General features: G+C 36.8%; 1 protein-coding gene across 1 annotated transcript; it reads left to right on the top strand.

Moving 5' to 3' along the window:
• The first annotated feature begins 2,999 nt into the window (after positions 1–2,999).
• On the top strand, positions 3,000–7,506 carry LOC113736660 (prefoldin subunit 3-like). The gene is made up of 6 exons (XM_027263728.2): positions 3,000–3,362; positions 4,820–4,877; positions 5,710–5,781; positions 6,548–6,667; positions 6,776–6,877; positions 7,072–7,506. Exons 1-6 carry the CDS (start codon positions 3,217–3,219, stop codon positions 7,147–7,149), a joined length of 576 nt encoding a protein of 191 aa, XP_027119529.1. The 5' UTR covers positions 3,000–3,216; the 3' UTR covers positions 7,150–7,506.
• The last annotated feature ends 8,336 nt before the right edge of the window (positions 7,507–15,842 follow it).

Genomic DNA, 15,842 nt, shown 5'->3' with positions numbered 1-15,842 from the left:
TTGTTGTTTGACACCAGCACCATGGGAGATTAGAAACGTTGTGTGTCGTGACAAGAGTTTGTCAACCCACATTCTAATTGGCTTGGATACATGGCGTGCCTATGTAAGTGTAAGATTTCGGTTTTCAGTGGTCATCGTAGGTGCCAGCAACTTCTTGCTGTATACCTTTTTTTTTTTTTTGTTATGTTTGCAACTCTACTAAAAATATCAAGATCGATGTCTATATATAATATATATATATGTATATATGCATCCTGTATGTTTTGCTGGAGATGTAGACGGTAATCATTCTCATATATTTGCCTGAATTTAGGTATCATGATGAGGAAACAAGGTTGTTTTAGGGGCCACGTCTTCATCATTTTTACAATCACAGACAGCCACCATTTCTGTACGTACTGTTCTCTCTTCCACAACAAGTACATCCTACTAGGCTTAACTCAACTGCGGAAGAAAGAACAACACATAAAGGCGGTTGTCCTAAGCCCTTTCTTCATCATATCTACTTATTTGGGAAATTTGCTTGAATACAAAAATAAAAAATATATATGTTGTTGGAGGGACACAAAATATCAACTATTACTCCCTCCGTCCCACTTTAATAGTTCTGGTTTTTTTTTTCCGCACTGTTTAAGAAAAAGTAGTTAACTTTATTGGAATAATCAATTTAGGTAGCTATTTTCCTAAAATGCCCTCGCATTAATTAGAGTACAACTTTATGGGAACTTGAATTGATGGTAAAAAAAGAATTAACTCTCGTTAAATGAGGTAGGTTTATAGTAACAACAACTTACATTGAATAAGGGTATTTTAGGAAAATTAAAATACAACTACATTTTTCAATTGGAAAGTGGACTACAATTTGGTACAGACGAAAAAGGAAAACAAGACTATCAAAGTGGGACGGATGGAGTATTAAAATCCACCAAACTCATGGCTTGTTTTATGTCTTAATTATATATCCGAATGCTGATGACTCCTCCATATAAACATAATAGTAATGCATCTTGCAGATGATCCTGTGATGTGGTGGGGGGAGTGGGAGGGACAGGAAAATGGCATCCAAAATTGGCAAGCGACTTGCTTAACACAGAAGTTAGATGGAAGAGATAAAAATAAGCAGGCAAGTCATTAGTAAGCATCCACTTGACATCTTAACACAGCATTAGTTTAATCATCACATCATCAGGTCTCATTCTAATTGATCCCATCGCACACCTAAGTGGAAAGCACAATAGATGTCTATACAGGTTGATGAATCAAAAAGTAACATATAGTATAATATAAGCCCAGGCACATGGGGGCGGTCATGGACTCAACCTCACCTAAGAGGTTAGGAGGTCCCAGAAATTACTACTAATAAACAACGATTTGGAAAAAAGGTTGAGGGTTTCAATAAAGTACTGCTTAATCCGGGATGTGCAGAAAGAAACTACCACCCAAAATTGACCCAAAAAAAAGAAAGAAAGAAAAGGGAATTAATGGTGGGTTCCACTTAGCATCAAAATCATTAGTGGCAAGCATGTGGATCAATATACAGATGTGGCCTATGAAAAACTGGTGATCCACACTGCACGCCTGTTGCATCTACTACTCTATTTGATATCCGGCCGGCCGGCCATTAACTCCTAATAAGTACTGGTATTACCATGTCATGTGTGATTAGGCTCCATCATATATAAGTACTACAATGCGCTAGCTTTTATAGATAAGATACGTATGATCTGGGATTTCACGCAGATGATGAATGGTGCAGGTCACCACCAAAATGTTGGGAATTAATATGTTTTTGAAGCTTTAAACTTCATTAATTACAATCTACTAATTTGTATTCCTGCTAATTAAATTGGGAGTTGGTTAATCTACTCGTCACTTCACTTCATAGTTCATAGAATCATAGTAGTAGTATATATATATTATATACTGACCAAAAACATATATCTACATCGACATCTATAAAATTAACGGGGTCCATTGTTACAGGACTTCTCAAAAGAATATGATCACATTAGAAGAAGCTATGGATCAGGTGTAGTATTTCTACCCCATAGTCATAACACCATTCCAATTCACGCCCAATCTTTTCTCCAAAAACTTCATCGCCAGAGAGGAAGTTATATAATATGTCAGATGTGACAGTAAAAAATGACATGTACGGTGTGCTAGCATATAATCTGTAATGGAGAATCTGAGCTATAATAGAGAGATGCAGGCATGAACAAGTTTCAATCAAAGGGACGTGAGCGAGTCCCTACACGACCAACTTAACTGCAATTATGGATTATTGGAGATTATCATTAGACCGACGGCAACCAAAGCTGTTTGATTTGACAAATCCAAGCTGTTTCTTGTCCTTAAATGGCTCTCTTAGGGACTAGTTAAGTACTAGTAGGAAGTAGGCTCTTTTTTTTTTCCTTTTTTTTTTTTGAAGAATTGGCTCCGACATGACATGGAGCTTTGCGCCTCGCGCTGCAGCGCTCACATTAATCAAAGACGCTAATTGTATACTTAACACAATATGTATCTGATTCCGAGCCAATCATCATAGTGAAAAGTGAAAAGGTTCCTTCCATATTCTTTATTTATTTTCTTTTTTCAGTTTCTTTTTCTCTTCTCTCGCTACCTTCTTTTTTTTTTTTTTTGGCTTTTTGCAAGTCATCCTTGTAGCAACTATAGATAAATGGACTTTTGACTCTCTGGAATTTTATGGGCCAACAACACCAAAACCCAGCCCAGATAGCATATACTCAGACGGGAGCAGGCTGTTGTCTGTCCTCTTGATCAGACGCTATCTGTTTTGCTCAATTGCTTGAGCCAAGTGGACTTTTGTATCCCTGACTTTCACACCGTTGCCCGTCTCCTAGGCCCCTCCTGCTCGAGACATGAATTGTTATACAAAAGCCCACATTGCTTCAGCGGACCGGAGCAATTCGAGTTAACCATATGCTGAAGACATGAAGAAAAGTTAGCAAGCATCGACCCAACAAAAGTTTGGTAGCGAATCACATAACAATTAAAAGGAAATCAGGAAAAAGACCATCAAATGTTTTGATCAAAGAATTTTCTAAAGAAAATTTTTACGTTTTCCCTGATGAAACGACAGTCTCTGTGCTGAGTCCATCCAGCTCCAAGTTCAACTGAGCGAATCGGTCTTTCTCTGTTCCTCGGTCTTTCTATTCTCTTTTTTACTTTCCCACTTCCGGAAAGAAGAAGCAAATGGCGTCAACATCAGCATCAGCAATCGAAGGAACTGTGACGGAGAGAAGAGGAATACCAGCGGCCGCCTTCGTAGAGGATGTCCAAACATATTTATCCCAATCGGGCCTGGATGCCAATTCCGCTCTCGCCTTCTTCCAAGAAAGGTCATCCCTTTTGCCCCTTCTTTTCACATATCTACTCTTCTTGCTATCTGTTTCTTTATGTATAATTTATGTTACGCTTGGTTTTTTATTAGTTCAGATCAATGTATATTTTGGTGGGTTTATTTGTGGTTTTAGTGTTTAATGTTCATATTTATTAGTATTTAATACATTATTATTCTTTGCTGTCCGATTGGTAGAGCCTGGTGTTGGACTTAATGGTTTTTAACTTTGATTTTTGGGTAGAACCCATGATCATAGTAAGCTAGTTTGTAGACTTGACAATGTTGAAAAGCTTATTTATGAGGCGTTATTGTGAGCCATTGTTGGACTAAAGTTTTGAGTCTTTGTAGTAAGCTAGTTTGTAGACTTGACCATGTTGAAAAGCTTATTTATGAGATGTTAGTGCGAGTAATTGTTGGACTCAAGTTTGAGTCCTTGTGGTTGTCTGTTACTTAAATTGTAGTTGGCAGGATAAAGCAAGGTTCCAAGTTTAACTTTGTTTCTTTGTAACAGAAGTTCTGTAGTAGTATCTACCTAAACTGGTGATAGGGCAATGTTTGAGCTAAAGCTGGGCTTAGAAGTTTGGGTAATATATTTGGTTTTGAATGACTTGGAGACTGTTTTTGTGAAAGATTGAAACTTTCTTTGTTTCTTGTTAATGTGTCTCTGGTTTTTGTCTGGATTATCATTCTGTCTTCCTCTGCTTATTGTATTTTACTGTTACTGTAAAATGAATAGTATGTCCACCGACTGGGCACGCTACTGAATTTTAATCACATATAGGAATCCGGCCATAACATAACTGACAGATCCAAGATCTATAACCTCTGGATTGAGGTTCTGTTCTGTGTAACAAGTATGAGATACAAGGATGAATGAGAAGCTTGAATCTGTGTTTGAATTCAAGAAACTGGATGATTTTTACCTCGGCTGGTAATGGTGGTGTAATTTGTTAGATCATGATCACATAGCTTTGTAGCCGTAACTTAGCTGTATGGTAGATTTTATGTGTGCTGCTTTACTAGTCTTGCAATCACTCCAAGGTCATCAAGTATTTATAATATCTTTCTGAACCATCTAATCTTATGTTTTCATAAGCTTGTGCATTTACAAATTCTGGTCACATTTGCTGTTAGATGATGCTCTGAGTTCTCTCCTTCATCTGGTGTTTCTATTACATCTATCAGTTTCTTCGCTTTTACTTTGCCATTGCTGTAATAACTTCTAGCCTTAGTTGGCTGCCTTGTCATGTAACTTCTGGGATAAATACATGCCTGGTAACATATTTTTCTTTACTTGTCCTAATGTTGCTTATCAACTATATTTAATCATCTATGCTTCATTTCCACACCTTTTCTAGCTTCATCTTGAGCTTTGCATATCCTTGATAGACATTTTTGCTGCTTGTATAGTATCTTCTTGTTTATAAGCTTTGAACTTGCTTTTTATTTTTGCAGACTTCAGCAGTACAGGGTAGTTGAGATGAAACTTCTGGCTCAGCAGAGAGACCTTCAGGTACTTGTGTGTCTGTGTGCGCGCGCGTATATGCAGATAATACATACTTATAGATGTATGGTTTTCACACTGAAGGGAGTGAATATTGAGGGTTGGAAACTTGAAATAGTTCTCCATGAGCACAAATTTTATGCTATGAATTTGTAAAAGCAATTTTTTTCCAAGGCACTTAACTATATAGGCAGATCACGATGCACTTTTCTTCTTAGTGATGCACCCTCTAAGTGCCTCATACGCATCTTATGTAGGTAGTGATACATAAACTCACAATTTTGAAGCTAACAATGGTTAAAATGTGATTGTTTTTGCTAAACTATGTAGCTTTGGAGATAGATAGATTGCATGTTGTTCTCTGGGATGCATCTTATAGGTGGCTTGTACAAAGAAGTACAGTTGGCCCAAGCATTGCTACATAAACCCCAACAGTAGGCTAGAACTTGTAAAGTACGTTATCTTTTGCTCAAGTGCAAAGCTTCCAAAAGAAATTGAGTTGCATGTGACATAGGTACCTGAGTAATCAATAATACTATATTTTGTGTTTTTAAGCCCTCAGGCAAACAAAATTGAAATTCTTTTGCATGTTTTGAATCTTATTCATATAATTTTACAAAATCCTTAGTAACTAAAGTTTTGTGAAATCAGTTATTCGAATCTTTTGGCGCTGAAAGTTTCTATGATAGAAATTAAGACTTGCATGGCTCCTTTTGACCTTTTCTTCCTAACTATATTAAGCCATTATTCAGAACAAATATTTTACTTTCTTGCTGCATATCAATCTTTTCCTCTTATGCGTAGGGTTTACTTACACTTCCTGTTGCCTTTCATATACCAGGCAAAAATTCCCGACATTGAGAAGTGCTTAGATGTAGTTGCGGCCCTGCAAGCTAAGAAGGGTACTGGTGAGGTTCGTTTTGGTAGTGTGTATTATTGTTTTGTCCTCTTATGCATCTGAAACATTAGCTGGTGCTTTTCGCCTATGATGTAATTATGTCAGTCAGGTTGTAGCTTTCATGTTCTTTTGTTGATAGCTTTTTGTTATCATGGCAAAGAAGTTGGTCCTGATGCTTGTGCCAATTTGATTGGTCATTCAGAATTTTAAGTTGCAATTATTCAGAAAATTTTTGAATTAGATAGCCTGTGTGGTGTCACTGCCTTCAGTTTCCAAATTGGGGGATCAGCAATTGATTTAGAATTATTATCTTGATAGATACTGAGACAATAAATTAACAAGGGATCGTAATTATTGTTTCCAGTATATGTATCTCCATAAATATAGATGAAGATAGGGATCCAACATTTTTTGAGTGTAAAATTTATGAATGCCATAGTGTGATAATGCTAGCCAAACATGCAAGTATGATGGTAATTCTTCTTCCTTTTACTTTTTTCCACATTATGCTTACCCAACTTTGATTGTCATGTCTCTGGATAAACTTTGACTGATTACCCAGCAAGATCATTGGCCTGGTGGTGTGCGGAGTATTTAATTTGTATGTGTGTTAAGATTGTCTCCTGGTGCTTCTTCAAGAGAGAATAAGTATTTCCCCATGAACTACACTGTTTGCATTCGCATTTGCCAAGTTTTTCAGTTTCATTTTCTGAACTACAACCATGTGGACAAATCAAGTTATGGTTCTTATATGTGTATATATATTACATGTTGAATGCAGGCTCTACTAGCTGATTTTGAAGTGTCAGAGGGCATTTATTCCCGTGCTCGCATTGAAGATGCTGATTCTGTTTGCCTATGGCTTGGAGCCAATGTCATGCTTGACTATTCATGTGAAGAGGTACATATATTAGGATCTACATATATTTGGATCTCCTTATATTTGCTCTTTCACATTTGACATATGTAGAGTATACATTTAAGAGTTCTAAATAACTTTGTAATGCAGGCTACTGCTCTTCTTCAAAAAAATTTAGAGAATGCTAAAGCAAGTTTAGAAGTTCTTGTGGCCGATCTACAGTTTCTAAGGGATCAAGTTACCATTACGCAGGTACTATGACCATTAAATTTCCTCATTTGTTAAAGTCTAAGTCTTCTTCTTTACAAATAGATCAACAAGCTGTCCAGTCTCCTTGAGTTTGATCACGAAAATGATTGGACACCTCTGATGTACTAGAACAACTAGACCTAGCCTTTTTATCTAATTGTCATTGCTTAAGGTAGTGCATTATGTGATTTGTTCAGGTAACAATTGCTCGTGTATATAACTGGGACGTACATCAACGAAGAACACGACAAGCTATCGTGACCACAGAATCATAAGGAACATATTGTACCTTCCAATTTACAGTTGGTGGCAATCCATATTTCAAGTCAGGTTAACGAATTTGTCATTAAGGTTAGCAGTCACGATTTCGTTGCCTGATATCATCAGCGAGGATGCTTTGGTCATCCTTTAAATTCCTGATTCTGAATCTTGTTTGCGATCAAGAGACGTGTTGTGAGAAAATTAGACTGCATCAGCTTTGAAGTGTGAGTTTAGAGCTGTAATATTGGGTAGAAATATCTGCTTCTTTGATGCTTTTTGTTTTCTTGAACTGCTTGATGGCTCGATAAAGTTAGCAGTGCTTGTTTTTGTTGTTGGATTAAATGACTTTGGCCCTACATGGGATGCCCTTCTCCCCTGGCTTGAAGTTTTCGATTAAGAGCAGTCCATTAGCTTTTTTTTTTTTTTTGGGGTAAAAAAGATGCAGATATTGATTAAGAGTTAGTTACAAAATGAGGGAAACATATCCATTTGATGTCATCCAAAATTAAACTAGACATCGCAGGAGACATTGCCTCAAATAAGAGAAAGGTTCAGTCTGATCTGCTCCAAACTTGGCAAGCCAATCTGCACACCTATTGGCTTGTCAATAAACATGTGCAAGTCTTGCTTTCTGCAGTGACAGATCAGGTACCTAAAATCAGAGACGATTGATACAAATTCACGAGCGGAAGAGTCTGCTTATTTAATCAAATACAATTGCAGCAGTAGCATCTATTTGTACTTCTACATATTGTATGTTGAGAGATTTGGACGGTGTCAATCCATCTTGTATCCTCCATAATTCGGCAAGGACGTTGGTAGGATGTCCCAGCTTTTAGCCAAAGCAGAAATCCATCTTGTTTGACGGTCTCTGAAAAGTACCCCTGCCCCAGCTGGCACTGGATTTTACCTTAAGAGGATCCATCTCTAATTTTAAACACATTTGGCTCAGGAGACATCCGGTTTGGAATTGAATCTTTGATCTTAAGCTAATTCCGACTAGGTCCTAGGAAGGAGTAGTTAGAAGCAGCCTTTTTTTTTTTTTTTGGGGTAAGATTTTTGAGGACTCAGATGATGCCAGTCTCGAGTCTTAGGCGCTGTTTACATCATCGTGGATGGTACTGTAGTGTTGTCAAAATTGGTTTAGTTTTATCGGTCCATTTTGTATTTGCCCTTTTACCTATCCATAAAGTAGCCCAGAGAACATGATCGTGATACCAAAGTGCGGACCTTGGTGCATGCATGCTTCATTAAACTTGGCTGTCGCTCCATTTTCTCATGGAGAAACTCACGGCTCTCAATGCCATCTACAATCTGAGCATATAGTATAGTTTTCAGCATTGATTCGTCCTGTTTGTCAATGAAAGATTCACCGATACAAGACTGTTAAAGTTCAGAAAAAGCCCTTCCTTTCAATTTCGGTTTCTTCAAGGCGTGGCAGTGTACCATAAGTTGCTATATTTAATGATTGACCTTTTGAAACATTTCTGAAGATTCCTTTGGGTCACATCCGCTTCTGCGATCCGGGCAGGACCTGTTCAGCATTAAAAGTCAACATAGCATTTTTTTTTTCCTTCAAGTTTTCTTTGCCTCGAAAGCGGTCAGACAGATCGTTCATGTGTGTTCCTTTTAATCCTTGCATATATTTATTTGCTTCCTTTTAACTTGTTCCACCCAAAAAAAAAAAAAGCCTAGTTTTTTTGTTGTCTAAAAGGATTTTGACCTAATATGACGTGCTTCTGACCAAGCCAATGCTTCTAGTTGTGTCGTATTTGCATGCTAACAAGGGCTGGGACCAAGTTCTTGCTTCATTATTGTATTCTTGCAGACGAGTTTTAGTTGAAATTGGCCCGAGTATCCAAAGCAGAATGAGCTGAGCATTCACACCTGGTGGGGAAGCGGAAACAAAAGTTCAGGGTTGGCTTGGCTCAACTCTTTTAAGCACTCAGAATCATACAAAAGGGGAGGGGCCTAGGGCGCCTGTAGCCCATATGTGTGTGTGTATATATATCTATAGTCTGAGATGAGATGTGATGATATGTTTGACCTCGGGGGACGTGTCTTATGCCTGGGAATCTTTGTGGGACTTCAAACTCCGTGTTGACAGTTGAAATTGAACCCAGAGGAAACCAACTGTTAACGTCAATAATGCCTCTCGAAAGTTATGGGCCATTCTCTGGACTACGTGATTCTCCATGAAATAATAATTCCTCTTAAAAATACTACACTAAACAAGTTCAGCCAAAATTATCCGGATGATCACTAAACTTTTGATGTCATCAAAATTTTGGTTATTAAATTATTAAAAATTTGATTTTGATCACTAAACTATATAAAGTTTAGATTTCGGGTCAGATTTAACTGTCCCTCTTTCTCTTGTTTCGTGAATTGTGCAAATACTTAGATCTGACATAGTTAACGATCAAATTTGACGGAATGGTACGAAATCTAAACTTTAGATAATTCAAGGGTCAAAATCAGGCTTTTAATAGTTGCAGTGATCAAAATTCAACGATTCTAAACGTTTAGTTACCATCCGAATAATTTGCTCAAACAAGAAAGGTCCACCGGCGCGCCCATGATCTGAGAGACCTTTTGGGGTTTCAAAGTCACTTAAAAAATCTAGCTCTCTCTCTCCCGTAGTTGTATGTTTTACCCAGAGTTTTCTCAATCATGCTCTCCCAGAATTGTATTTTCTGGAGGGCAATTGGATAAATTACCAGATACCCGCTATTTATCAGTGACCACCATATTTTAGTGGTACACTTGGTCTGTGAGAAAAGAAGCAGCTATTCCTCTTGCTTTCAATCGCCCTTTCAGACCAAACTTGCTCCAAAACAACATTAATAATGAGCTATCGGACTAGCGAAAAGAAAATAAATGAAATTTCCACATGCAACGCGCAAACAAATAGACCTATTTTCTCTGGTCATCTTCTAGTATTGATTGTTGTAACACGATGATCACAAATGCAATTCATGCACCCGGGGAACTTGAACAAAGAACTACTTGAAACAGCTACGTCAAATTGAAGAATTACGCTCCTTCAGTTTCTTTTTCTTTTTAATATATATATATATTTTTTTTTTAAAAAAAAAAAAAATTTTGGGATGTGGGTGACAAGATGGGCGGATAAAGAAGAGTTTTATTCTGGCAAAAGAATGAGTAAAAGAGCCAAGAAGAGAACTCTGAGTCGAAATGTGTTGTTTATAGAGACGTGCACGAAAAACGAAGCCGATATTGTCCAGACCTGCATTTGTCAGCTTCTGGTGTTTGACGCGGTAAGCTCTCAAATCAAACGGTGCCCCCCACCCCCCATCGATTCCAGTCAAGGCAACCACAAACATTAAAGCTGTTGACCTTGACCTTCATCATCATGTGCCCACCCCAGATCTTCTTCTACCTCAATGCGGAGGATGCTGCTTTGGTTTTCTTGATCTTGCTACGCTCGCTGCTTTTATACAGTATATGCAACAGTACTCACTCTGCTACTGCTACTACTATATAATACTTTGTCCACTAGTAGCAGGCAGCGTTTTGATTCCGAAATCCAAAGATGAGTCGCCAGTCCCACATTCAAAAAATATATATATATATATACTACTCATATTATTTATAACTAAAGTGACGATGGGATGACATCACTGAGCTTTTAAAATTTTTGTTTAATATAATAATAACCTGAAAATTTTGAGGGATAAACAAATGGCCCGCAATCATCGGTCATGTGCAACTCGTAGCAAGAGAAGAGAGGAGACAGACAGAGTCAACGGGTTCGATTCGGATCCACAGCCCCGGTACTCTTAACCAATCATGGGTCATTCATGAATATGATGATGATTATACCTTTTGATTGTGGTTCTCTAAATATACTAAGTAGTACTAGGCGCTAGTCATTTGTTTCATGTTTCGTGCGTCCCGGACCCGTGCCAATTACTACACTATTATTAATGGACCGTTGATTAAGGCTACGGCTAAGGGATGCTTCCAAATCTTTCCGGTTGGCAGGTACTTATTATTACTATCTTGGTAGGTGTTAGGGGAAGATGGTAGTAGTATCAGTTTCGAATATTTTTTACTAGCACGGATTTAGATGGTTCATCTCACCTTTTCTGATTAAACCCCTTCGGCTATTTACTTTTTCTTTTTTTTTTTTGAGAAAAAAATTTCTAGATCAACATACATACTAAAAAAAAAAAGGTTTGAACTGTAAGAAAATTTGTAATGATCAATCAGATGGTAAAATTTAGTCAATTTCTTACTACATTTTGTGTATAGCTAACGAAAATGATGAAATATATCATGGCCGTTGCTAATTTTCAAAAATTAATTTTATTGTGGTGTAATAGAGAGAATTTCTCTCCAATTCAAGGGAAGAGACTTTTTAGTCCCATATTCTTCTCTCTAAGAAACTAGCTTCTTTTTTTTTTTTTTTTTTAAAGTCCTGGTGGTAACTACTGTTAATAAGAGCTGCATTAGCACAGAAATATATATATATATATATATATATATGCATTTTTCGTTGTGACAATTCCAAAGAACTCAGAAAAATATTATGCGGACAAAAAGCTTTTTATTATATTATTTTTTGAGAAGCACCGATTTTCTTTTGGTAGCAATAGAAGAGAATCATGAACTCTGAAATCCACTCCCAACTTAAATAATGCCCGATTATTCTCACTAGTTACCCCATGTTGACTGCAGTTGTCTTCTCCTGGAAAGAAAGAAAGCAAGCGTAGTCCTTGTAGTCAATCACTCTTGTGAACTGATAAGTTCAAAGCAGCCATAAAAAGTTGAACCAAGAGGACTTACGTGTAAAATCTTGCAAGAGATCCTCCATTAGTTTGTTAATGATGGGAAGGAATAAGTAGTTAGTGTCTAGAATCCAAGTATCCCTTATTCATGAATTCCACTGATAAGAAAAGTTTTTTTTTTTTTTTTTTTTTTCTCGCAGCAAATTGTTTAGTAACCGCCATGGACGGATGATTCCAATTAACAGTCATCTAGAAAAGGAATCCTAACTGCAATTTCGTAGCAATACTATTGAAGCAGGTAATCATGGAATTTCAATCTGTTTATATTCAACGAACCAAGGAGGTCTGCAGTCTTGATCTCTATCCTGATGAGCTTGAAAAGAAAACTTGCGTGTGTACGTTCTTTTAATTAAACATCGATCATAGGCATAATGGGTTAGATATATACGTACCTTCATAATTAAACTCCGCACACTAACCACCATGGATGAGTAAAATAAAAAAGGCCGGTTCTGTTGATTGGATTATATATACTACCATGATAGGTAGCTAGGGTAAAGGGTTCTTTATAGCACAAGGGTGCATGGCCTTTTGCCTGTAGAAAGCAACTTTTTAACCAAAGCTATAGCCCTCTCCATATCTTATGCTGGAATGATTGACGATTCTTACATTATTGGTTCAAAATTTAGGTGAAGGTTTATATAAGAAATATTCTGTAGAGATGATGAGAATCTTGCATCTTGTACTTGTTTGTAGCTTACAAGAGAAAAAGACTATAGATCGGCGACATCAAATTAAAAGAGAGGATAGAATGCTACCGACTCTACATGACGCGGTGTTGTGTTTACGCGGAAAGAACATAAAATATTTAGAAAAGAAAAACTGCGCATTGACCAGTTGATTGGAAAAATTAATCAAACTTTTCATGAAATTAGACGTCGGTTGTTGAAAATTCTGATTTGGATCAAGTATTATGATCTTCCAACAAGGGCGGGCTTCTGTAGAGAAAATCCGACTTATGAAGATCGAGCCATATATATATATACGGTCGAAATTGATTCAATGTATGAATGTGTAGGTATGACAAGAAATGTGTAGGGAACAATTCTGATGTCAAAGAACTTCTTGTCCCATCATATAATACTAATGGCTAAGTTGGAATATTTTTCATTTGTTGAATATGGATGTAACTAGACTAGATAACTAAAAAGCATGAAGATCAAGAAACCATCATATGATATATCCAATTGACAGGCGTATAGGCCGGCTTTTGGTATTAACTCTGGGATTAGGTTTATTTCATTCGACAAAAGTCAATTGCTTTGAGTCGGAAAAAAAAAATTGACAGGCGTATAGTATACGTATCTTATGCCACACAAGTAGTTGACTGCTGTTGTGTACATGTCTGTCTTAGTTGAGTTGATCAGGCTCTTGCTTTCCCAACCGTGTAGTGTAGTCACCAGCAGCACAAAGGGTGCAGCAAATTGAAATTGGTGGACTATTTGACATAATTAACTGCTTCTATGTATAGATGTTGGCCGTCCAATCGTTTGATTGTTGCTTCCCTTCAGTCTCTTTCTTCCAACAATTGTTTCCCACTAAGAATTAATATTAAGAAAGAACATTTTTTTGGTGACTATCTTAATTAATTAGCATCTAGAGTTGTTTCGGTTCTCACCTACATTTTTTTGGTGACTATAAAAATTTTCTCTTCGTTCTCACCTACATTCAGATTTTGCAGACTTGCAAATATTCATGGATGGCAACAGTCATTACAGGGGGGTGAAGTCTGTGCAAAACTTTCATCCATCATGCAGTAGTCTTAGAATTTTTTTTAGTCGTCGATTTTACAATATTCATGGATGGCAAAAGGCATCATGGGGTTTGAAGGAGCCAAGATTTGGATCCGAGCTAGATCAATTGAGCACTTAATTAAGATTAGGTCAGATGCCGAACTCTCTAAAACAGAATAACAGGAACGCAATTAGAATGAGATCCGAGATAAAACACTAGACTAGCAGAGTGTCATTAATATTATTGATTCAAAGAGGTTACCTCACCTGGAGGATTTATAGATACCTTAAGATGGCTAGGAGGGGATGGTGATTAGTACGTACCTGATCATACATGCCGAATAATTTGCTATCTAAATATGCCTTGGCAAGGACAGCTTTTTCCATGTGAAGTGTAGGATCATGTGCATAGTTTTTTCTTGCCATATATATATATATACCGTACAAGGAGAAGCAAGGACCGTCACCATGCTATAACTATTCAAATCGAAATGACTTTGGTAAAACGATACACGTTATGGCCCACAATGGTGGTGCAAAAAAGAATATGGTGGCAGGAGGAGGAGGAAGAAGAAGAAGAAGAAGAAAACGAGAAGGAATATGGTGGAGTATTTTTTTTAACAACCATTTTTTGTTTCACATACACTCCTCTATATATCTGAAAAAGTGATCGATGATGCATCATCAATCTTCTTAAAATATTTCTAAGCAGTGCAATCCAAAAGAGTTTTGTTTGTTTTTGACAAATGTTCTGGCAAACCTCGGAATATTGGATACACCTCACATGGAATTATCTTCTTTTGATTGTTACAACTTTTTTTTTAACGTTGAATAAGCAAATGTTTATTCATTCCTTGCTGCTTTTAGATGCCAACAAACAACAGTTCAAACCTCTGACTATTGACCGCTGCGTTTCATATGTATTATATTTCCATCCTAACCGAAGCATCATTGTCCGCTGAGGCGACGGAGACCGGAACCCCGGTCAATTTAAGTCGGTGTTCGATGTAGCCCATGGTTTCGTGTTATTGCATCCAAGCTTAATTCGCTTTAGTTCTCCTGACTGGAAAGAATTAATAAATTATCATCAGTAATATAACTGACGTACTATGAACAATGAATATATGAATATTTCTTTATCCTGACCGACTCCTACCAATTGCTTTGAAAATTTACCCCTACACTCTTCGGATTGAAACAAAAAGATGTCCTCGCTTTGAAGTTTCTCGACGACGACGACTGTTATGCGCAAAAGTAGACATGCAACCAGTAATAACAATCGTTATTAATTATTTTGTTAAAATTAAGGTTACTGCTAATCACATGTTTGCAGATCCTTTTGATTGATTAGCATGGTAGGGAAAAAGAAAATGCCTTGGATAATGGATTAGTATATAATTGGCTGGCTGGTGCAAGTCTCTAGAATGGCTAAAAAAAATTTTCTTTTTCTTTTTCTTTTTCACGCGCTGTTGGGAACTGGGATGTCGTGACAAAATAGACATTTTATTGCTTTTTGGTAGCAATTTTTATTTTTGGTCTGAAACGTAAGTTGGAAGCAAACTGCAGTCAAATTGTCCGATAAACCATTTTTCAATGAAGTTAAAAATGTCTACTTGCACCCATTCTTACATATTGACTACATAGTAGGTGCGAACATGCATCCAGACATGCATACACCCAACTTCAATTATGTTGAGGCAAGGCGAAGATAGCAAGGCAGGCGCAAGTTTAAGAATCTTCTAATTACAGCTCTAATGATGATGCCTTTATCATAAACTAAGGTGGTGTTTGGATTATAATTTTTAATATCAAAAGTTTTTTACGTTTTTTATAAATATATTTTTTTATTTCACATACATCAAATTTATTACAATATACTTTTCTTACAAGAAAATTTTTATTTTTTTTATAAAAAAAAAAAAAGCCATCCAATCAGGGCCATTAATGAAATGTGGTATTTATTATGGCTGAATAGCAGCTGACAAAACATGCATCGCCAACCAATACAGCAATAAAAGTACGATATTTATTCATCAAAACAAATGAATTTCTTTACGTTATGAATTTCTCATCTGTATACAAAAGAAAAAAAAAAATAGAGAGAGAAGTGTTTAAGAAGGCGTGTGATGTATCTCATGTCATGTGCATGAATAGTCAGTG

Source organism: Coffea arabica, chromosome 3e, assembly GCF_036785885.1.
Source record: "Coffea arabica cultivar ET-39 chromosome 3e, Coffea Arabica ET-39 HiFi, whole genome shotgun sequence".
Lineage (NCBI taxonomy): Eukaryota > Viridiplantae > Streptophyta > Magnoliopsida > Gentianales > Rubiaceae > Coffea > Coffea arabica.
The sequence above is the reverse complement of the archived record's forward strand: the minus strand, read 5'-3'. Positions and strand labels throughout refer to the sequence as shown.